At 36.4% G+C, this 26,148-nt stretch overlaps 1 protein-coding gene across 1 annotated transcript in view; it reads right to left on the bottom strand.

Annotated features, from left to right (window-relative positions):
• Positions 1 to 26,148, bottom strand: part of RFX7 (regulatory factor X7) — a 106,105-nt gene that overhangs the window by 37,489 nt on the left and 42,468 nt on the right. Inside the window, exon 2 of the mRNA XM_016224960.2 lies at positions 10,629 to 10,662. Coding sequence (XP_016080446.2) covers positions 10,629 to 10,662 — 34 coding nt within the window. The remainder of the gene's footprint in view (positions 1 to 10,628; positions 10,663 to 26,148) is intronic.

The following is a 26,148-nucleotide window of genomic DNA, read 5'->3' as shown; positions in this document are numbered from 1 at the left end:
AGCCCTAAGGGATTGCAATGTAAGCACTGAAAAATTCACACTCCAAGGTAGACATGTAAGATATTTCTGAGTAAATTTCTATGTATATTAGAAAGGTTCTGCACATAAAATTGAGAATAGATTAAATTATATTTTAAAAAGGTGAAGAGATTGCCAAGGACATTAATTGTATTTAAACAGTGGTCATTTTTATGAATGTGCTTCAAAATATACTTTGATTTTTTTTCTAGGGCTTACTAATAAAAAAGGAAGCTAAATATCTGAAACAGAAATAACAAGGTAGCAAGTTTCATGGCTACATAAAAGAAATAATGACTAAAGAAATAAAATGCTGAGACGAGAATATTGCTAAAGTACTTACAGCAAGGTACTAGGGTTTGAATAGGCAGAGGGTACATGAACCCATAGATTTGAGTCCCTGTGAAACGGAAAAGATTCTGTCCACAGTTAAATTCTACAAAAAGTGACCATGATGGGATGATCATGTAATATTTCTCTGGATCATTCAGGTTACATCAATGTTTCTGTATGCTGTCTGAAAAGACCCCTGTGTACTGGTGGTTGGGGACAGGGATGGGGGCCCTAGACAGAAGAGTAAGGTTTGGATCATTCTAGTCACTGTTTTTAACTTTTCAACATGGGAAGACAGGATGGTCTCTGAGAGCCCAGCTACTATTATGCTTCCATAAAACTGGATTCCTAATTGATTCTTCAGAATTGCAAAGCTAAAACCTCAAAAAGGTGTAGGCCATGGAGAAGAAAAGTCAGTTCTTTAATTCCTGTCTCTGCTCCTAGTAACCTTTCCTTTTTTCTCTCTTACTCTACTTTTCTATAAGTTTGAAATGAATTAAAATGTAGATAGAAAATCCAGAACACTATAAGAATTTATTTGTCGTCTATCAGAGAACTTGTTAGTGTATTATGCCATTCTTAGAATATAATATTAATGAAACTTGAGTTTCTTTCAGGTAATGGTGAGAGATTGCCATTGTATTCTTTCCTACTCCTCTTTGAGACACTAAAAGTGAATTTGAAAGTTAGCTGACAATGGTTACAGCATTTTTTATAATTATGAAGCAGAACTGTTGCCAAAACTCATGATATGGGCCTAGCGGCAATTTATAACTTAGTTCACTTCAGTTCCTAACAGAAGAAAAAACAAAACAAAACAAAACAAACAAAAACATCTATATAGGGTGGGGCAAAAGTAGGTTTATAGTTGGTCATACGAAAAATAATACAATAATTAATACATAATAATTATTCAAGAATAAACTGTTTCATGTACTCAAAACTGTAAACCTACTTTTGCCACACCCTATACTGTCTTCTTATACTAAAGATAAAATAACTCAGGGGTTTAATGCATTATAAAAGAAGTTTAAAAAAAAACCCATCCAAATGGAATGGACTTCTACAGATTATTTCCTTTTGTGATACTCAAAAAACAAAACAAAACCAGCTATTTAAATTTGGCCCATTCATCAAGTCCCATCACCTCCAAGTAAATTCTACGCCTCTTTCTTTTGAAAGGTAGCCATTTCTTCTCCACCAAGTGACTGAAAGGAAGACGTGAGATTCTGACAGGTCTTTACTAACAGTAACCCCTGTGCCCCAACACAAGATACACCCCACCTTCTATTAAACAATAAGCCCTTTTCAAGCCATAATAAATTTTATTTAGACACCCCAAATTTTTAGTTTCAATTAAGTCTAAGTCAGGAAGTTGGCCCTGGTCATCACTTAGCACTCATTACAGCAAGTATCTGAGGTGAGAAAGCATGCTTTCTCCCATAAAGGAGAAAAGGGAGGAAGTCTCTTCAAGTTGTATACACCTTATATAAGCTTCAATGACACATTACAGACCTCTGGAGGGCAGGAGAGGGGGGGTGCCTCTCGTTAAGAATTATTCTCTGAGCCCTGGCCAGTGCTGCTCAGAGGTTAGAGTATTGGCCCAATCACCAAAGGGTCATGGGTTGGATTCCTGGTCAAGGGCATGTACCTGGGTTGCAGGTTCAATCCCCAACCCTGGTTGGGGCATGTGAGGGAGGCAACCAATCAGTGTCTCTCCCTCTCTCCCCTTCCTCCCCCTCCCTCCCTCCCTCCCTAAAAAAATCAATGGGAAAAATATCTGGTGAGGATTAACAACAACAACAAATTATTCCTTGAGTAAGTTACTCACATTTTTTTCTGAGAGTATGTCATCTATCTTAGAAAGTCCCATTCTAATAATACCAGTCTGGTTCTCGGGTAGCAGATATTCTATACCCAAATGTTTTGCATATCTTTTGTTCCCATCCAATCAGTTCAGCAATAGGCACATTAAAGGAACTGGCTTCTAACTTCAAACATTAACCATGGGATAGATTTAAAAAGTTTAAAAATTAAATGAGCCCTAGGTGGTTTGGCTCAGTGGTTAGAGCATCGGCCTGTGGACTTAAGGGTCCTGGGTTCGATTCCAGCCAAGGGCACGTACCTGGGTTGTAGGCTCCAACCCTGGCCCCATCAGGGCAGATGCAGGAGGCAACCAACAGATGTGCCCCTCTCACATTGATGTTTCTCTCTCTCCCTTCCACTCTCTCTGAAAAGCAATGGGAAAAAATATCCTGGGGTAAGGATTAAGAAAAAAAATTAAATGAGATTATTCATTCATCCATCTCCCCATCCAGCACTGAGTGCCTACTATGTTTTAGGCATGCCCTTTCATTTTAGTACCAGAGAGACAGAAAATAAACAAAATTAAAATATAAAAGATGCTACATGATGATAGTAAATGCTATGAAGAAAAAGTGTTGGAAGAAGGTACAATTTAAACTAGAATGGTCAGAGGAGGTTCCATGGAAGTAAGAAAATATGTTTGTACCATGAAAGACTCTCAAGAGAGTTGTTATTCTTTCTTCTACCTTACTTTGGCCTCCGAGGGACTGGCTGTAGTAATGGCCAGCCAGGGCAAGAACTGATAGTAAAAAGAGGTCACATAACTAAGAGACAAAAATAGAAGCTGCCTTCTCGCTCTCTGTCCTCATGAATACTGTGATAGCTCCCCAACCCTGTAAAGAATGGCTCTTAGAAGAACCTTGCCCCAAAAGAATCTAACACAGAGATCATAAAATCAAATGACAGGAAGGTAATGCAAATGATTAGACTATAGGTGCCAGTGTTGCTCGGCTGGTTGGGCGTCGTCTCGTGCACTAGGAGGTGGCGGGTTCCATTCCCAGTCAGGGCACATGCCCAAGTTGCAGGCTCTCTCCTCTGTAGGGGGCGTGCAGGAGGCAGCCGATCAATGTTTCATTCTCACATCAATGTTTTTATATCTCTCTCTCCTTCTCCCTTCCTCTCTCTGAAATCAATAAAAACATATTAAAAAAACTTTTCTAAGTTGACTATATGTAACAAAAATATCTATGTTGAGGAGCTAAACACATGTCAGGGACTGAGATGATTGGAGAGTACATAACATGTTTGAAAGAGTACACAACTGTTGTCATGTAGAAATAAGAACTCTGTGTCCTAAGTTTTCAAGAGAAACCAGATACCTAATTTTTTTCTGTGAACTCTCCCACTTTTGAAATTTCACTTCTGAAATATGGCAACCAATTTGAAATTTTAAATCTAGTTTGTGGATATCCAGTCTGGCTTCTCTGGTCTACAGGGTCAGGGGGATGAGTTCTTCCAGGGCCATAAGCACTAGAATGTTTGATTTGTTGGACTAGGCTTGCTTGTTACCATTCAGTCCATATTTGAACAAGCATAAAATCCAGGATCTCTGAAATATATATTAGATTCAAGAGCAAGCTATATGAGTAAGATGACATAAACCAAGATGAAATGATACTAGAAAGGTTATATCCAGGGAATATTCTCTATTGCAGTGTTCCAGATATGACCCTGGTGAGAATCCAGGTACTGCTGAACTTCCACATAGATATCCAAGATAAAGTCTACCTGTCTATAGACTATCTATAGACAGATTGCTTGCCCTCCTTTCCCCTACCTGTTTCTAATCAGCTTATTACTATGCTAAATAGGATTTTAAGAGGGAGTGGCTAATACCTCTGTTGTGATTCCCTTTTCAGGCTTTACATTTTGTAATGGACAACTTGTGTGCCCAGAGGGTTGGTTCTTAATATTTATCTAATAAACAGACTTTGATGCCCTCTAAAGAAGAAAAATTTTATAGAACATAGCTTAGGCTATTAATTTTGGTTTTTATTTCCCTAGGGAGGAAAAACGCTGTTCCAACCGGGGTAGGAGGTAGAAAGCTGAGGTGCTAACGGATTACTTAACTGTTATTCAGGACCTATCACATACCCTGACTACGGATTGAACACAATTTCAACCTTTCGAGTTTTCTACTGTATTCCTTTGCAAGAGAACCAATCGAGAGTTTTCCCTTGGAGGGAACCTACCTCACTATTGAATAATCTTATGATGGCATCTGTCACCTAGTTTCAGTTTTCTTTAGCCCTCCAGAAGGAACAGGCATTCTGGCAACCTCACATTACTTTCTTTCTTTTAAAAAATGTGTCTTTATTGATTTCAGAGAGAGGAAGGGAGAGGTGGGGAGAGAGACAGAAACATTAATGATGAGAGAGTCACTGATCGGCTGCCTCCTGCATGCCCCCTGCTGGGGATAGAGGCCTCAACCCAGGCATGTGCCATGATGGGGAATCGAACCACAATCTCCTGGACCATAGGTCGATGCTCAAATGCTGAGCCAAGCTGGCCAGGCCCTCACATCACTTTCAGCTGCTCTCTCCTAATGATAATCCAAGAAAGTCTTCCTTTGGTCAGCTCTCACGAATAAACCCTATCTCAGCAGAGCTGACTTAGGTCAGGAAGCCCATATACTCATCTGTGACAAGGAACTCAAAGCACATGTTCAATTTTTGCTCAGGTGAGTTTACTTCACTTTCCACATGCAGAACATAGCATTCTCTGCAAAGCAGTAGTTTTATTAGGCTATGCCAAGTCACCAAAAAAAGGTCAATAGTGCATTTTTTAAAACCCAGAAATAACTGGTAATACATAAGAGTCATCTTAGAACATTGGTCACTTACAGAGCCCTAAAAATAAGGCAGAATATACTTCTGGGAGGTTTAAAATATGAACTTAAATGGACTGAAATTACTCAACCTCCCTTATTCCTGGTTTTAAGCCTTTTATTTCTCCAGTTGATGGGATAAAAGTAAACAAAGACTGTCTACTTTTACTTTTACAACCTTACTAGGATTGTTGTTGAATTGCCTAGTCCATCAGACAGAAATATTTTTCAGCTTGCTTTCAGCTAATTTCCTGACAAGCTGAATGTTATTTACTGTTTACATTAGCCTTTCCTAATGGGAATCAAAATATATGGTCATTTCCCTACTCCTTTTAACTATAACTTCTAATTATCCCAAAGCAGAACTAATTAAATTTAGGGGATCTGGATATTGATACTGGTGGGAAGATTGCTTCATGGTGGTATACACACCTAAAACACAGTAACAGAAACCGGAACTTCACAATATCCTAATAGTTCTGAATGGTACCATGTGGGAAATAATTTCTCTATTCTAGAAACTTGCCCTATGGACTTAACCAGCCACTTCCCAAACAGTATGCCCTAGATAACCAATTTTATGAGAAGTTTTATGAGGGAAAAAAGTATGGAACACATTGAATACTTTTAAAGATTCATAATATACAGCAGCATAGTAACAATAGCTTTAAAGACACCTTTTATGCCAGAGTTCATGAAACATTCGACTTTTGGAACCTTTTTTGGGTAACATTAACATCCTATGGAATTACTCTTCCAAGCACCACACTTTGGGAAACATGAACTATTATTTCCCATCCTCCTGTGGCTGACTCTCACTATACCAGGCCTTTTGTCTTTTCCTTTTTTAATCCTCACCTGAGGATATTTTTTCCATTGCTTTTCAGAGAGAGTAGAAGGGAGAGAGAGAGAGAAAGAGAGAGAAACATCAATGTGAGAGAGACACATCGGTTGGTTGCCTTCCATATGCCTCGACCGGGGCCAGGGATCAAGCCTGTAACTGAGGTACATGCCCTTGGCCAGAATCAAACCCGGAACTCTTTAGTCTGTAGACTAATGCTCTAACCACTGAGCCAAACTGGCTAGAGCTATATTAGGCCTTTTCTATTCTACGCCAAACATTATTATTTCTCTCACATCTTAGGCCTTCCTACAGCTAGCTATCAGGTAAGATCAACTTAACAACTAAGATACAGAGACTAGTTAATATGGACTGAGCAGCTTTCAAACTCTGCTAGGGTCTAGCTAATCCTCTAGTGTTGACTATGTCAAGGGTAAGGTTTTTGCCTTGTCTATTACACTGGTTATAAAACATATAATTGGATTGGCTTTACAAGTGTATAATGACATTATAGATCTAAAATTGTCACAACTCAAGAAATTTAAGACATGTTGGTTATTATTAAAATTAATTAAAAATCAACTGTTTTTATTGCAAAAGCATTACAAATTTAACAAAAACTTTATTTACAATTATAATACCACAAATATTTTCATTTGTCTTTACTGATAAGCAGGCAAAGTGCTAGATTTTAAAAATATCATAGATACAATTTTATATTTTTCATTTTTAGCACATTTCATTGTGTCATAGTCTTCACAATTGTAATCTATTTAAATAACTAAAATTATTTGAGCTATTTTGTTTTAATGAGCACACAAGTTTTAAAAATGGCATTCAAACAACCTGCCTGCAAAAAACAGACTGCAGTTAGAATTACTGATTAGTAAAATTCAGTAAGATAAGCCTAACTTTTAATTTTCTCATTTCAAATCAATTTTAAAGATGAAAAATTAATCTCAGAAACATTTTCTTGATTATAAAATAAAGTAGAATTTTAAAAATTTATACGTAAGCTCATATTTCAGATACTTAAAAGAAATGATATAGTGTATAATAGTTTTTAGAAACCTGGGCTCTGGAGTGAACTATCTGGATTAAAAGCCTAATTCTGCCAATTAGTAAGTTTTATGACCTTGGGTAAGTTTCTTAACTTGTCTGAGTCTGTTTCTTCATCTATAAAATGAGGATGATAACAGATTAACCTCATAGGCAAATTATGAGAACCGAATGGTGAAATACATAATGTACTTGTTTGGCGCATGGTAGTAAATACTCAATAAATGCTACTAACAACAACAACAAGTACAAAGACACTCTTTGTTTAGGGGATATTATGTGATTATACATTCTTTTTGATAATTACTATTCATAAATAATAATTCAGCAATTATTTACTGAGTGTCTTCTATGTACCTGACGCTATGCTAAGCATTGGAGACACAAAGTCATAAAGCACTGTCCTTACTTCCAAAAGATTTTTGGAGAAGAAAAATTAATGTGGTGATTAGCATACTATATCGTAAAAGCTTTAATAGGAGTATAGAGCTTTTTACAGGGTATATAAAAGCAGAGGCATGAAAGCAGGTATGACATATAGGTTGGACTCATACATACTGCTAACCACCTTCTTTGTCTCCCTCTGGTATAGAGGCTAGAAAACAAAATACTTTCTGTCCTTGTTTCCCTTGCAGCTAGGGGTACCCAAGTGACATTACTCTAGAGCAGCGATTTTTAACCTTTTCATCCAATGGCACACAAACTAATTACTAAAATTCTGTGGCACACAAAAAAGAATTTTTGCTGATCTGACAAAGAAAATAGGTATAATTTTGATTCATTCACACAGAATGGCTATTGTTGCGTTGGCTGTTGTCATTTTTTTATTTGACAGTCTAAGGGAAAAGAGGTCCACGTCCCTGACTAAATAGTCAGGTATTGCATGTTTTAAAAATTCTTGCGGCTCACTGGTTGAAAATCACTACTGTAGAGGTTATTATTCTGAAATTCCTGAAGTGGGTTTTCCAAATAAAAGCAGGTGTCCTGAAAATAGAGACACAGCTTTCCTAGAAGAAGGCCCTTTGCCCTTCCTTCCTTCTTCCTGCCTCAACACTTGGACAGAAGACATGGAAGTGCAGCAGCCACGATTGACATAACAGGAAAAAAGATGACACAGCCAGAAAGAAAGAGCATAGGACTCTGGTGTCATTGCTTAGTTCTCGCACCACTTCCAGAATGCCTAACTCTGGACTTACTGGATGAAACAAACTCTTATTTCTTTAAGTTACTGATAGGTGGAGTTTTATCTGCATTCCTAGTAGATAAATGAAGCTTTCTGAAAGGTTTTTCAGCTAAGTCCAAAAGAAAAAGTTAGGAATTATCCAAGTGAAGAAACCTGAGAAGGGCACAGCTGGCATAGCATCCACAAAGGCCTGGAGGGGGAGGCAGCATGGAGTGTTGATACTGGCATCTGCTCTACAGTATGTACCTCTGGCTTCCTGGATGGCTTTAGCCAGGTGATTCCCAACCTTCACCATCTTCTACTTCCTATGTTTGAGGGATTCAATACTCTCCCCTCAGTGGTTCCATACAATGGACATTCATTTTTAATTTTTTATATGTTTATTGATTTCAGAGAGGAAGGGAGAGGGGAGAAAGAGACAGAAACATCAATGATGAGTCACTGATCAGCTGGCCCCTGTACAACACCCCCTTCCCACCCGCCAGGATTGAGCCCGCAACCGGGGCATGTGCCCTGACTGGGAATCGAACCATGATCTCCTGACTCATAGGTCGAGGCTCAACCACTGAGCCATGCCAGCCCGGCAACAAAACATTTTTAAATGCCATTTGTAATAGCATCCAAAATCTTGAAATATTTATTTTAAGCAAAATAATTTAAGCAAAATATACATAAAACCTAGACAGAGAAAATTACAAAACACTGCTGAAATTATACAAGAACCAACTAATATGGAGATATACCATGTTCATGGATTAGAAGACTTGTCATTAAAATGTCAACTGCCCCCAAATTGATCTATAAATTCACTATAATCCCAATCAAAATCCCAGTCACCACCTTCCTAGGTCTTAATAGCACTCTTGAATATATATTTTGACAAGAGACTGAATTTCTTTCCTTTTCCTTTTTTTATCCTCACCTGAGGATATGTTTTTATTGATTTTAGAGAGACAGGACAGGACAGGAGAGAGAAAGGAATATCGATGTGAGAGAGAAACATCAATCGGTTGCCCACAACCTAGGTATGTGCTCCAACAGGGAATCGAACCCGCAACCTTTTAGTGCACAGGCCAATGCTCCAACCAACTGAGCCACCTAGCCAGGGCCAGACTGAATTTTTGAGGGCAAGGGAATATCTTATTTTGTATCACTTATATCTAGCATTGGCAGACAAATGGTATTCAATAATACTTTTTTTTAAGTAAATGCAAAAGTTTCTTCATTTGTAAAAGGGATGTAACAAGATTACCTACTTCAGAGGGTTACTGTGAGGCAAAAAAATAAAGATAAAAAAGAGTAAGTGAAAGGGGAACACATCCCCATAAAGTCCACTTTCTCAACTATTAGGCTAGAAAAGTACAGAGCTGATCAAGTTACCTCTTCTCTGAACTTTCTAATCATTCACCTACCTAGAAGCTAATCAGCTAATAATATCACAATAAGATATCAATTACTATTCCAACCCCAGACACTAAACACTCTCCCTTCTCCATACGAAAAAAAGTTAGCTTATAAGGAAGACCCAAACCTGAATAAGAAAGTTCTGCTGTCACAAGTAGAGAAAGAGGACTTACTATAATGACAGTTAGGGGAATCTAACAGTGCATTGAATATTCTAGAACCTAGGGAGTATGCCATTAGCAGAATTTCATGAAAAAAGTCAGTTCTATTCCAGTAGCCCTAGTAGCTACATGCTTCTTCCCTGGCATGTTTACGAGAAGTTCTAAGAAACTACAATCTAAATTTAAGCATATTATGGTGGCTTTAATTCCTGAAGGCCAGCAACTCAAACATGAAAAGTATATTATAGCAACAAAAAACTAGCCCATGAAGCATTTTATTTTATTTAATCCTCACCCAAGGATATGCTTTATTGATTTAGAGAGAAAGAGAAACATCAGTTGGTTGCCTTCCATACATGCCCCGATGAGGGACTGAACCAGCAACCTAGGTATGTGCCCTGACCAGGGATCAAACCAACAACCTTCTGGTGTGTGGGATTATGCTCCAACCAACTAAGCCCCATGAAGTATTTTAAAAACCTTTCATTTAAACAAGTTTTTAGAGTTCTGTAACTACAACCTAAATTTAAACTATTATTGTGGGGTTAATTCCCAAAATCTAGCAACCCAAATATGACAGAATATGTTATCACAACAAAACTAATCTATCAAACATCTTAAATTTTACCTTTAAACAAATTCTTTAGAGTTATTAGTACATAAAAATAAACATCTGCTTTATTAAATGTTTAAGTGATCTTTAGGATAAGTTTCAAAACATACAATTACCTCAGATTTTGATTTCATTACTGATGAAATATAGGAAAGTAGATAGCTTATAGCCAGTTCACCCCTAGCATTGTAATTAAATGTCAAGTTGTATTCACTAAAATTGGGTTAGATTTAAAATAAATATTGACTCAGGAACAATATATTTTATATAATGGTAAAAGCCTTATTAAAAAATATATTTTTAAGATTAGTTATTTTACTTACCAAAATGCAGTCCACTTTAGATTGTACAGTTTTGCTGAAAGAAAAAGAAAGTTAGGTTAATAAGAATGATACAGTAATTAGTCTCCCCTACTATGAACAAAATAAGTAAAAACTCCTTATTAAGATCAGGCATTGCATCCTAAAACTCCATTTTTCACAAGTAAAAAAAAAAAATCTATTTCCCATTCACTGTACCATATTGAATCCCAAAGCATGACCAGAATGTTTTCTGAATTTGGTGCTACAGTAAACCTGTTGTTACTACACAATATCATTTAAACAAGTTTTTAATGATATATAAAAGTGCAGATACTGTATTATACTTAGATACAGGGCATAGTTTACAATGAATTATGACTTTTGCTGTATGCCTGCTACTCTGGACAATGATTTGCTTAGCATTCAAAAGCCATAATGGTATAATATTAATCGGTAGTTCTAAAGACTCGTTATAAAGTAGATTCTCTCTCTCACCCCGTCTCATGTGTATATACATACACACACACATACACACACACACACCAGGAAAGGATTCCCTGGGCAGAAAAGTAATAACAAAGATTAACTAATATGGTAATAAATTGGAAGGAAAAATATATTTAGAAATAAACACAAATAAAGCCAGTATATATAAATTTAAGTGAGCTACTAAATATAAGTGAACTATTAATATATAATACAAATGGAGCGTGTATAAAATAAACAAAGTCATTTGGATTTTGTTATAACAAATTAAAGTAAAAATGCAATGAAATCATGCAAAAGTCTAGATATGCAGTAGTCTATATAATTTTAAAAAGATGTTACAAACCAAATTATCTTCCATGAATATTTAGAGCCAAATAAATGTCAAAAAAGTGGTTATTTGCCTTTGTATGTAGCTATAGAGTAAATAAAAATCAGCATTTAAATCCTATTTCACTTAATGCAATCGATAACCTCAAAACTTTACACCTGTACTCAGATTTCAAATTTCATTTTTGAAAAACAAGGTATGACTGAATTAGGTTCAATTGCAAAGTTCAGAATGACTAAAATGAACAAGAAAATAAACGATACCTCTAGGTAAGAGGAACTGAAATCCCCTTCCTACAATCCCAAAGAATATTCTTAGAAGTCATTAAATCTTTTGGGATTGTTTGTATAGCTTAATAACAATTAAAGTGTGCTATTTTCCTCTCTTCTTACGAACTCCCACAGTTTCCCTGAGATAATAATCTACAGATTTAGAATTTGTGCTAAAAAGTAACATATCAAGAATCCAACCATTCTCACCACCTGGGTATAAACTACCATTATTTCCTGCCTAAATCTTCTAAATGGCATGGCCAACAAAGCTCTGCGCGGTTCATCCCTCTGCTATCTAACTTCATTTCCTACTAGTTTACTACTCACTCATTCAGCTCCTGCCACACTGGCCTCCTCCACACTACACTTCCCAAGGCAGGAGCAGGGCCTTTGCTTTTTTGGTCAGCTGCTGACATTCTTCTCCCACATAACTCATCTGTTCACTTTCTTTGTGACTTTGCTTGATGTTAGTTTTTACAGACAGTTCTTCCCATATAAAATACTCTCCATCACTCTTATCCCTCGTCCCCTGCTTTACTTTTCATTTCTACACTTATCACCAGTCATTTTATATTTTCATTAATTTATATGTATACTGGCTATCTTCCTTGACTAGAATTTAAACTCCATGAGAGAAGGCTCTGTTTTGCTCACTGCTGTATTATCACCTGGCATATGTTAGGTATTCAATAAAATCTGTTGAATGAAAAAGTGTCAAAAAAAACCCATATTCAGTCCCACATACGAAGAAAACTCTGGGAAGACTGAGACCATGTAAGAAAAAGTTTTTAGAGAAATTATATGAAATTTAAAATGTGATTATTTTTAAACCACAGATCTAAATATATTCTCCTACCAGAAACAAGACTTCTCTATGGGATATCTAAAGAGGATGACTGTGTCTTCCTATCACACACAACTTGGTAAATCCCTAAAAAGTATATGTAAAACACACCTTTTAAAGAATGAGTTTAAAAAGTAAAGTACTTCTGAGTTAGATAAGAACTTTGGCAATCACTTAATCTATCCCTTTGATTATTCTTACTTCAAACTTAATACAAGCATAATAAAAGGATATAGATGAAATTTAAGTCCCCTTTGTTCTTCTGACTAGTCTCAGACCCCCCTACCTTCCTAGATGACCATCTGATATGTAACCTTCACAGCTGATATTTCAATGCTTGTATTCAATACTTGTATATACAAATATCTATAAGCATCGTGTTGTTCAGTGAAGCTTTTAAATGTTTATATAAATTCCATTACCATATGTATATTATGCAATTGTGTTTTTTTTTCATTCAACACTGCTTTTCAGATTTATTCATGTTGACACACTTAAATGAAGTTCATTCACTTTAACTGCTAAAAAGTATTCCACTGAATGCATATATTAAATTTATTCATCCATTTCTCTAATGAAAGCCAATTATGTACTCCAGTTTTTCTACAAACAATGCCGTTTGTTTTTGTACATGTCTTTGTACATGACTCCTGGTATACACATGGAAAAATTTCTCATTTATAAATCTAGAAGTTGATTTTCTGGGGCTCATAGTGTATCTTTTCAATTTTATTATATATTACCAAATTTCTCTCCCAAGAATTTGTATCCATTTATACTTTCATCAGCAATATATGATAGTTCCTATTTCCCTACAACCTGAGCAAATATACATAAATGCCATTTATACATGATATATAAAATACAGACAACAACTTGCCATTCTAATGTGAAAATTTTAATTTGTCATTTCCCCAATTACTAGCAATGCTGTGTACCTTTTCACCTACTTATTGGCCATATGGGTTTTCTCCTCCATAAACTGATGGTTCATACTTTTTGCCATTTTTAAAAAATATGTGTATCTTTATTGATTTCAGAGAGAAGAAGGGAGAGGGAGAGAGAGAGATAGAAACATCAATGATGATGAGAGAATCATCATTGGCTGCATCCTGCACGCCCCCAACTGGGGATCAAGCCTGCAACCCGGGCATGTGCCCTGACTGGGAATCAAATAGAGATTGCCCGGATCCTAGGTTGATGCTCAACCACCGAGTCAATCCCACCTGGCCTTTTTGCCCATTTTTAAGGGGAGTTAACTATTTCTTATTAAATTGTAGTAGTTCTTTATATATTCTTAATAGTAATCATGTTATATATACTTAACTTTGTCAATGATATATTTTAGTATCTTATGAAGTGAAAGTAGAAATGATATTTACTAAAGTTTAAATTTTTGATAGTCAAATTTATTAATTTTTTTTGTTTAAGACTTGTTTTTTGTCTTAAGACATCCTATCTAGCTAAGATGTAAGACATTCTATATTTCATCATAAAAATTTTGAAGTTAGCATTTTCAATTTTCATCTTTCTAGTTAGAATTTATTCTTGTGTATGGTATGGCGATATATAAATATATTTTTACATATATAAAAAATATATTTTCCTATCTGATAAGCCAATTGTTTCCTATTTTATTATACTGAGTTCCCTATATACTTGAATGTGTTTCTGGCTTTTCATTTTATTTTATTATTAATCTGTTTGTCTATCCCTGAGCCAACATGACACTTGGAATTTATTAGTGCTTTAAAAATTAGGTCTAATTATTTGCATGCATGACTTTCAGAACAGTCTTGATAATTCTTGGACCTTTTAATTTTCCAGGTGAGTTTTTCAGTTGTTCCAAATCCACAAATGTCCTGCTAAGATTTATATTGAACTGCACTAATGTTATAGATTGAACTGGAGGAGTTGATTAATAATTTGGATTTATTTTTGTCTGTCCTTAAATGTCTTGTAATTTTCTCTCTACCTTTTGTTATAAAGAGTCCTAGATAGCTTATAAGTGGTATTGTAAATTGTATCTTTTTTCTTATTATAATTCAAATTGGTTTGTACTGATGTGCAGAAAAAGACTTTATATCCACAGTCTTCCTAAACTCTTATTAGTTCTACTAGTATGTAGAGTTTCTCGTAGGTGATAATTTCACTTAAAAATTAATGAAAATATTTCCCTTCCTTTCCGATCTTTATACCTCTTCCCCTACCCCTTTTTCTTATCTACAATCCCTAGTCTAATGGGTAAGATTTGTATTTATAATGCTGTTGTCTGAGGGTACTTATCTGCCCACACAGCAGTGATCGCTCAGGACTGAAGCAGAAATTTGCTGCCAGTGGAGGAGCCAGAGGACAAAGTCTGGGGCTGCCAGAGCCACTGTGAAGTGAAAGATGAAATCCCAAGAAGAAAGTTCGTGCCACAAAATTTCTGTATAAACTATGCCCAAATATTTGAATGACATTTGTTTGGAGAAGACTCCAAGGTATCCAGCAAAAAGCAACAGCAGGAAGGTGGAAAGATCTAGTTTAGGATCTAAGCCTTTTGTTGCTGGCTATCATAGGAGATACAATGTTGGGAGTTTGAATCCAGCCATGTTAACTGTCTACCAGAACAACAACAAAAAAACTCCCACAACACTCCTCAGAGAAAAATAACAGAATCCAAAGTCTACAATATATTTCCCACAATGCCCATTACACAAACAAAATCTACGAGAATGAATAAACAGAAAAAAGGGACCCAAAGTCAATTAAAAAAACAAAGAAAACCACCTCATAGACTCCAAACCCTAAATGATCTAGATATCAGAATTAACAGACAAGGACTTCAAAGGAGGTATTATAAATATGTTCAAGTACTTAAAGGAAATCATAATCATGTTAAACATATGCATGGGAGAAATCTCAGCTCAGAAATTGAAGCTATGAAAAAAACAAACGGAAATTCTAGAACTAAAAAGTATATCTGAAATGAAAAAAATACATTGAGTTACCTTAACAGAAAATCAGATACAGCAGAAAAAAGGTCACTAAACTGAAAATAAATCAATACATCTTATTGAATCTAAAGAAGAAAGAAAGATTTTCAAAATAATAAACAGAGCTTCAGAGATTCATAGTACAACATCAAGTGGTCGGTCACTTATGTACAAGTGGAGAGAAATTAGACAGAAAAATATCTGGTAAACAGCCAAAATTTCCCCAAGTTTTATGAAACACACTAACTTAAATATCCAAAAAGCTCAGCAAACTCCAAGCAGGATAATAATAAAGAAAATCGCCCGGCCAGGCGTGGCTCAGTGGTTGAGCATGGACCTAGGATCCAGGAGATTGCAGTTCAATTCCCATTCAGGGCACATGCCTGAGTTTCAGGCTCAATCCCCAGCAGGCTGTGTGCAGGAGGCAGCTGATCAATGACTCTCATCATTGATGTTTCTATCTCTCTCCCCCTCTCCCTCCCTCTCTCTGAAATCAATAAAGATATATTTTAAAAAAAGAAAATCACACAATGTTGCATCACAGTTAAAGAGATGAAAACAAAAAGATGAAAAGCAAATCTTAAGGCAGCCAGAGTAAAGTGACATTACATGCAGTTAAAAGGTGATATGAATGGCAGCTGACTTCTATTTAGTCAAGTGATTTGCAAAAGAGGTACCAAAGCAGTTCAGGACATAAAGGAAAATCCTTTCAACAAAGGCTGATGGAATAGCTGGCTTTATCTATAAACAGATGAACATACCTTAGTCTACAAAAAATTTTGAGTTGGAGCATAAAATTAACCATAAAAGCTTAAACTATAAAGTGCTTAAAAGAACTCTGGAGAATATCATGACTTGAGAATATACAAGTGTCTTAGGGTACAGAAGCAACACCATTTAAAAAATAAAAATAAATTATCCTCCATCAAAATGAAAATCAACTTCTATTCATCAAGACAGCATAAGAAAAGCCACCAACCAAAAGAAAATATTTGCAAAACATGTATCTGATAAAAGACTTATGCCTAGAATATATAATGAATTCCTACAAGATAATGTGGATCCCAAGAAGATAACCTACCAATAAGGACTACTGGTGGCTAATTGGGCTCATATTTAAGAGAGCCTAGGAGCCTTTTCTAAACAGGGGCCTCTCATGCAAACCACACTTTAGGGAGAAGCATGCACTAAGCTGCCTGCCTTCCACAGGGTGTTCCTGCCATCTGAGCCAGCCCTTATAAGGGAGTTACTGGAATAGTATTTCAACCAACAGAGGCTTTCCCCATCCAATCAGAGCTGCATAGCTATTTTCCCCATCAACATATTCTCCAACCAATCAGAGAGGCTCCATTCTGACCAATCAGAACAGTGCTTTTTGGACCAATCAAAATGCAAGGATTTGGAGTCCTCCTTGCATAAGGACAGACCAATCAGGGACCAGGGGTGGGGAACTGTCTAAATAAGTCAGCTCCCCTCTGGCTTAGGGAAAACACTTTCCCTTTCCACTGAAGACTGCATTTCCCTGGCTGGAGCTGAAACACGTAAGTTGGAACTCCAAAGACATTTCCATGGACCATAGTGGAGAAGAGCGAGCAGAGCAGAGCAGAGGAAGAAGGCCATCTACAAGCCAAGGAGACCAACCTGGAAGACTCTTCCCTCATACTCCTCAGAAGGACTCAACCCTGCCATTACCTTGATCATGGACTTCCAGCCTCCAGAACTGTGAAAAAATACATTTCTGTTGTTTAAGCCATCTTGTCTGTGGTACTTTGTTAGGACAGCCTTAGCAAGTAATACATATAGTATTCTACTGTTTGAACATACCACCTTTTATTTATACATTATTTCACCGAAGGACTCTTATGGTGTTTCCAGCTCTACACTGTAATACACACTATTGCAACAAACATTTGGCATATAGATCTTGCTATATACCACTGCAAGATTTTTTCTCTACATACACAAACCTACATACACAAGCCTTGTAGGGGAATTCTGGCATATTGATCTTCAACTTCCTATTATTGCTAAATTGCTTTTTAAAGTATGCCCTATCAGCTATATATAAGAATGATTTCTTTTCATTCTCTTCAAAACATGGTAATGACAGACTTTTGCTAACCTGATGCATGTGAAATATTTTGTTTTAATATGCATTCTTCTATTAGTGAACATATTTACATGTTTATTAACCATTAAACTTTCTTCTGTGAACTGCCTACTCATATCTTTACCCATTTTTCTACTTGGTTGTTGCCATTATTACTATTATTACTACTATTATTATTTTATTTATTTATAGGAGTGCTCGTTACACTGTGAATACTAATTATTTGCCAGTTATTAGAATTACAAACATCTCCCCATCTGCATCGTTTTTCTTTTCATGGTATTGTTTTATAGAAAACTTTTATTTTAATATAGTTAAATTTATTAATATCTTCTTCATGAGAATTGTTTTTGGTGTCTTTTTTGTTTGTTTGTTTTTTTAAATATATCTTTATTGATTTCAGAGAGAAGGAGGGAGAGGGAGAGGAAGAGGGAGAGGGAGAGGGAGAGGGAGAGGGAGAGGGAGAGATAGAAACATCAATGATGAGAGTGTCATTGATCGGCCGCCTAGCCCGCAACCCGGGCATGTGCCCTGACCGGGAATCGAACCCTGATCGCCTAGGATCCTAGGTCAACGCTCAACCGCTGAGCCACGCCCGGCCGGGCTGGTGTCTTGTTTTTAAAAATTCTTCCTTATCATGAGGTTGACAAGAGATTTATTTTCTTCTAAATGTGCACTTTTCACATCTGAGGTTGAATTTCCCTAGATTCTGTGTGATGCGAAGTTGTTTCCCTTTTTCATACAGATAACTAAAGGAGCCAGAGATCCATACTTTCCCTTGTAGACAAGGCCTACGTCTTGTTGATCTGATTCCCATGTCTAGCACTTTTTCTGGTACACGTTAGGCAATAAAATTTGTGATCAATAAAAGGAGGGATAGAGAGGGAAGAGAAGGGAGAGAAAGGGAGGCAAAGTAGAAATGGGGGAGTGTGGGAAAAAGTAATTGGATTATGGTCCTTCATGTAAACTATTAGAATCATATAAGACAAAGGATGTTAATCAGATTCAAGGGGCCGACTGAAGGAAATGGGCTTTCCAGAATTCTGGAATGCTGGAGGCAAAGATATTGTTCATGCACAACTGGGTACTGAGTCTGCTTTCTCTCTCTCAGGGTGAGAATATGCCTTGCTGGTGCTGAACTGGTTCAAAACCAATGACTTTTGGTCATTGGTTCAAAACCTGGGACTTTTTTGGTAAGTATCACTTGATTAATATGTTAAGCCAAGATATACCAAGAATTTGATATAGCAACTCTAGCTGAATTTTCCCTGCAGGAAAGGTGTTATATGTACCACAGGAAGTCTAGAATAACCAAAAAAGCTGTTTAAAGACGAGCTGCATTTATTACTGTTCAGAATAGCCATCTAATATATCCTTAACTAAACAATCCAGGAACATACAACAGGTGGGTGAGTAGTCTCTTCCAACAATCTCTAACCTAAAGGCCAAGTAAATGTATGTGTGGGTGGTGGTGGTGGTGGGGTGCGGTACACAAAATAGAAAACATGCAAAAGAAGAGTGGGACCTAGAATGACTCTTGCCTCAGTTGCCCTCAAAAGAAATAGCTCCGTAGAGCAACATTATATCAGTACAGTAGTACAGTTGAGGAAGTATGTTCCATAAGAGTAAAAGGCTTAGCATCCTAGACATACACAACAACCTATGAAGTATTGTTGCCAAAATACTGAACTATGTCTACATATTTTTTTAATGTTTTATCTTTATTGTTGAAAGTACTGCCAGTGCCTCCCTCTTCCTTCATTGATCCCCTCCACCCTGCATCCCCCCCCACCTCCAGGCCTTCACCATACTATTGTCTGTGTCTGTGGGTTATGCATATATGCATATAAGTTCTTAGGTTAATCTCTCCCCACCCACGCCTTCCCTCTGAGATTCATCAGTCTGTTCCATGCTTCTATGTCTCTAGATCAATTTTATTCATTAGATCCCATATATGAGTAAGATCACATGATACTTGTCTTTCTCTGACTGGCTTATTTCACTTAACATAATACTCTCCAGGTCCCACTCCCACCATGCTGTCTCAAAGGGTGTAAGGGATCCTTCTTTTATACACCATGTCTACATATTGAACCATATCTACATCTAACTTCCAATATATAGGAAATAGAGGGCAAAAAAAATAAGATAGCACCACTAGAAGGAAATCAACAAGACTCAGACTGTAAGAAACTCCAGAGAATAAACGATCCAGTTTCTTCAACAATTACAAAAACTACAAGACCTCTGGCTGAGTAGCTAAGTTGGCTGGAGTATCATTCTGATATGTCAAGGTTGCTGGTTCGATCTCCAGTCAGGGCACATAAAAGAACCAACCAATGAATGCATAAAGAAGTGGAACAACAAATCGGTTTCTTTCCTTTTCTCTCTCCCTCCCTCTCTCTCTCTCAAAAAACAAACAATAAAGAAATAAAAATAAGTACAAGAAAATAATTAAAAGACCTCTAGATTAAGAAATATATAACTATTTATTTACATGTGAAATCATATGTCTGGGATCTCCTTCAAAATAATCAATGGGGGGTTATATATGGGGTTATACATGAGTAAGATTAGCTAAGAGACTAGTTGTTGAAGCTGAATAATAAGGACATGGGGTTCACTGTATTTTCTCCCCTTTATATACAATTAAAATTTTCAAAATACAAAGTTGAGAAATAAGGGAAACAGATCCTTTATAAAAGAGCACGTCAACCATGTAGGTCCTACAGTTAAGAGACTAGTTTGAGACCTAAAAACCTGATGTTGATTTAAAATATGAAGGACTTAAACTCTATAAAACTATACAGGAAACTAAGAATTACAGACTCATCCACTATAACCAATGTCTACTGAGTTACTGTTAACCAATGTTTACTAAACAGCCACTGAGTGATACTGAAAGAGTATGTTAGTATTAGAAAGCTTAGACTATAATGACTCAATTTTTTAGGGGGGGGGCTGTTCTTTCACATATAAACATCTTTCATTATATGATTGCTGGTTGCTCCAAATACTGAATCTTGCCATTAAAATTTCCTCTAAAAGGACTGTAAAAATCTGTACTTTGGGGAGGCAGGGTACTAAACAAATTTCACTGTTTTAAGTCTCAATCTACTTGTCCAACTTTTTTTCAATGCAAACAGATTTTCAGGTTGATAATAAAAATTCAAAGAGTCAATAAGATTCAAATGTGCAAATACTAGGAAGGCATTTTCTCATATAAACTTTTGAAAGTTCAAAAAACCCTTTAAATAAATTTACCTAGTAAGAAACACCATAGTATATATAGCAAGAAACAAACACTGCTTTTGAAAGAAAGAATTCCAAATTTGCCACTGCTAGCTATATGCCTGTTACTTAGATGAACTGTTTTCTTCTTCAGGTATACGATACCTGCTACAAAGTTTTTGTGAAAATTAAACAAGATGGTTTATATAACGGCAATATGGCAATAACAAGCAAGTAATAGATTCTTAGTAAATGTTAAGTGAAACTAAATCAAGTCTAACCTTTTCATTTACAGTAAGGAAACTTAGAATCCAAGAGGTTAAATGTGTGCAAGGTCATACATTGATTATTTGGCCCCATTATCTAATAACAATGCTACTATTACACCTGATACTAATGCCTCTATTTTACACTGGGTTTTTAACTAAAAAAAATAAAATATTGTGCCTTAGTCTCATTACTTAGGAACTTCCCTTTCCAAAAAACATTAGATATTGCCAGTGAGTGAGCTAGATAAAGGTTTTGGCTAGTTCCCAAGTCATACACTCTTTCCTGGGCTTCAATGCCCTCTAGTGCTAATCCGCAGAGGCAGCCTCGGGTTCCCAATACACACAGATTTACCTGGTACAAAAAACAGATCACGATGATCATAAAAGCAATGAAATGAAAAATAAGGTAGGTGTATGCACATAGAGACCCATCTATAAGGATGACTCTTTTCTTTGGGAGATGAGCTTTTGAGGTTTTACTTTCTTTTCAAACTTTAAAAAACGCTTTGTTCTTGTTTGAATTTTTGTAATGAACATATAAAACTTTTAACAACAAACTAAAACACAGAGCAGGAGAGAATCATGTGGATAGCCGAAAGGGGAAAATTACTCTTCTTCCCCTACTGCATAGCTTCAGAAAAAGTCATACAGGTATGCAGCTTAGTATCTTCTTATGTATGTTATGAGAAAGCTGGGTCAGAGATAAGGCAGATCTTTACAACGAAAAACCAAAACCAAAACATGGGAATAAATGTAAGTGACTTCATTTTCTTTGGATGTACCTTATGTGTCACCATATACTTGCAGCAATATATATTTTCTTTTTAAACTGAAAAGCATTCAACCAACCTATGGTGTTTATTATTAGATGCTTAACTGAGATTCTAAAGGAAGAAACCAAAGTGGGAATGGCTGTAGAGGACCAAAGTTAAAATGAAATTTCCTTTTTGGCAGACTCAGGCAATGATGCTTGATGTGTGGATTGGAAACCATGTTAATGTCTCATGTAAACTGCTACAAGAACAATTTGAAGTTGAAATGACCCTTGTGTATATTGCCTTTACTTTTTTTTCTAGATTTTATTCTGACAGTATAGGGAAGGTTCAGTATCCCAATATCTGTTCTCAAAAAAACAAAGCCACCAACTTTGATGTCCTATCGTCCTCCGTTTAATCCCAAGAATCATAGGACTTTTGTCATAATATAAGGCAACAAACATGAAAACCAATGTCATAGTCAATATTAAAATTCTCTCCCCCAAAGCACTAAAATAACCCAAAGCAGAGAGCCTCATCTAAAAATGTTATTTCAATTGATAGAGTAGAAGGCTATCTAAGGAAATCAAAGACTACTCAATGTTCAAATGATGCTATAGAGAGGAAGATACCAAGACTGATATATTTTAAAGGTAAAACAGTTATCAAGGGAAATAGGTAAAATAATTTATTAACGATATAGTTTGAAAAGTCTAGATTTTTCATTTTTCTCTCTGTGCCACACAGGAAGGTCTGGTAGTAATCTCTTCTTGGGAGACTTCAAAGACCCTTATGGGATAAAAGATCATTTGATCTCAGGCCAAAAGTTTTCAAAACAACAGTTTTCAAAAATAGAGATCTTCTTTGGGGAGCAAAGCTTTACAAAAACCTATAATGAGGTTCAGTCTCCGAGAAATGTCAATTTATGGAAAAAGTGTCTATAGTCTCACCATCCAACAGAAATGTAATGTAAGCCACATAAGTAATCTTAAATTAGCTAGTAGTCACATTAAGTAGTAAAAAATGAGATTATAATAAAATATTTTATTAATACATCAAAAATATTACTACTTCACTATGTAATCAACATAACATTGAAATATTTTAGATCCTTTTTTCATTCTAAGTCTTTAAAATCCAGTATGTATTTTATACTTAAGCACACATCTCAATATGATTTAGTCACAGCCACAAGTAGCTAGTGGCTAGTATACTGACAATATATGTCTATGGCACAGTACGTCTCATGGGCTATACTTAAAAAAATCTCTTGGGTAGACTGCCTTCAATCATGATACATGCAGAGTAAGTCCTTTCTAGATTTTACTAGGACAGTAAAGTGATCAGTACCCTGGTATCTCCCTCCCTTCCCCCACAAAAAGTAACTAAGTTAACATCCTAGTGTCCTCCATTGAAAGCCAAGAATCACAGTCAAAATGATAAAGCATTTGAATCACAGTCAAAATGATAAAGCATTTATATGCTGTAGTCAGTAAGGGATCTTATTATAACACAGGCAGAAGACAGTTGTCAAGTATAAAGGAGTATGAAAATGTTAGAAGCCAGCCACCTGGAACATCTGGAACAAAAGACCATCTGGAACAGAGAACTGTGAAGTTAGTATGTATATATTAGTGACTAGAGTTCATTTTGTGAGGACAGTTCCTCCCAACATAAATAGGTATCCCATGGGAAAAGTAGCCGATATTCAAGTATATTTAGGAATTGTGGCATGAAATAAAATTAAACATATTCTAGGTTCCCCCATCCCTATAATATAGAACTATTTATAGGCCTTAATGTGCTATCAGGTGCTGTGTCCATTTTAGAATGGGTTAAAAAGAGTGCTATAGTATGCAGCATTTCTCAACTAATTTAGTTCAGAAACTGTTTTCACGCATCATCTTGAGGAACTAGTATCCCAAGTTGGAAAATAATGATCTAGAAGCATACATAAGACTACTCCCATAACCCCAGGTAGAATCAGTGCTAGAGTACTGGTAAGGGCTTTAAGAAAAGAGTATATTGGGCCCGGCCGGGCGTGGCTCAGCGGTTGAGCATCGACCTGGGATCCAGGCGATTGGGGTTCGATTCCCGGCCAGGGCACATGCCGGGATTGCAGGCTCGATCAATGACTCTTTCATCATTGCTGTTTCTATCTCTCTCTCCCTCTCCTTCCCACTCTCTGAAATCAATAAAGATATATTTAAAAGAAAAGAGTATATTGGTGAGGCAAGAGTATCCAATGGAGTAAAGACAGTCTCTTCAATAAGTGGGGCTGGGAAAATTGGACAGATACATGCAAAAGAATGAAACTAGACCACCAAATTTCACCATACACAAAAATAAACTCAAAATGGATAAAAGACTTAAATGTAAGTCACGAAACCATAAAAATCCTGGAAGAAAACATAGGCAGTAAAGTCGCAGACATCCCACGTAGTGGACTTTTCACTGATACATCTCCTAGGGCAAGAGAAACAAAGGAAAAAATAAACATATGGGACTACATCAAACTAAAAACTTCTGCACAGCAAAAGAAAACAGCCTCAAAATACAAAGGAATCCCACGGTCTGGGAAAACATATTTGCCAAGGATGAATCTGATAAGGGGCTAATCTCCAAAGTGTACAAAGAACTCATATTTCTCAGCAAGAGGAAGACAAACAACCCAATTAAGAAATGGGCAAAGGACTTAAATAGACACTTCTCCAAAGAGGACATATGGATGGCCAAGAGACACATGAGAAAATGCTCGATGTCGTTAATCATCAGAGAGATGCAAATTAAAACCACGAGGTATCACTTCACACCTGTCAGAATGGCTACCATCAACAAATCAACAAACGACATGTGCTGGCGAGGGTGTGGAGAAAGGGCAACCCTAGTACACTGCTGGTGGGAATGCAGACTGGTGCAGCCACTATGGAAAACAGTATGGAGGTTCCTCAAAAAATTAAAAATGGAGCTGCCATTCGACCCAGTGATTCCACTCCTAGGAATGTATCCTAAGAATCCTGAAACATTCATCAGAAAGGATATATGTACCCCGTGTTCATAGCAGCACAGTTTACAATAGCTAAGATCTGGAAACAGCCCAAGTGCCCATCAGTAGATGAGTGGATAAAAAAGCTGTGGGACATTTACACTATGGAACACTACTCAGCTGTAAAGAAGAAGAATCTCGTACCCTTTGGGACAGCATGGATGGACCTGGAGAATATTATGCTAAGTGAAATAAGCCAGGCAGCGAAAGACAAATATCACATGATCTCGCTTATACGTGGAATCTCAAGAACTTAATAAACTGATGAACAGAATGGATTCAATGACATGGAAGCACAGATGAGACTGACGAATGTCAGAGGGATGGAGGAGGGCGGGTGGGTGGAGGGGGAGGGAGTAACCAAAGAATTTATGTGCATATATGCACAACCCAAGGACATGGACAATGGTGGGGAGAGGGACTGGGGAGAGGGAAGGAACTGGGTATAACGGGTCATTGGGGAGAAAAAGGGACATCTGTAATATTTTAAACAATAATAAAACTTAAAAAAAAAAAAAAAAGAGTATATTGGTGGGCTAGCTTTGAGGGTCTAGTTCCTAACATTCTAAAACAAATTCTAAGGACTAAATGATCAGGAACACCTTTTTAATTTGGTCAAATATAAAAGGTCTGTGTGTAGAGCTATCATACCCATCCTATTCCAACATTCAAGTGATAATGGCTATAAAAAGAAAAATTAATTTAATTAAAATCCCATAAAAAACATCCTATTTTAGCCCTATGCTCCTACAGAACAAAAAAGAAACTTTATAAAATCAAATGGGAGTGGTTAATTTGATTCCAAAGCTGCTGCAGTTGGAACTAGTCAAACTAGTTTACAAACTTAGTGAACTTCACAGCACAAAGTTAAATAAGTAACCAAGCAACGAGAATAATTAATGTACATAGAAACATCTAAAACAGCCATGGTCCAGAAACAAAAGGGATAAAAAGACCTGTAAGATTATCAATTAAGACAGTACAAGTGAAAATTTATTTCCCCAAAGGAGGGAGATTTTTCTATGGCTTGTGGAGAGAGGGTATCATTGGTAAAACAAAGAATACACACCGAAAACTATTCTTTGATCTCTCCAAATCCCTAATCTAGATTAAATGCTCCCCCTACATGATCAAAGGAGAGAAAACATAAAATGAAGGCAACACTTAACAAAATATTCAGGACAGATCGTTGTAATTGCCAATAGCAGGAGACATTTAC

Source organism: Miniopterus natalensis, chromosome 1 (assembly GCF_054644295.1).
Source record: "Miniopterus natalensis isolate mMinNat1 chromosome 1, mMinNat1.hap1, whole genome shotgun sequence".
Taxonomy (NCBI): Eukaryota; Metazoa; Chordata; class Mammalia; order Chiroptera; family Miniopteridae; genus Miniopterus; species Miniopterus natalensis.
Note: the sequence above shows the minus strand (reverse complement) of the source record. Positions and strands in the feature narration are given on the sequence as shown.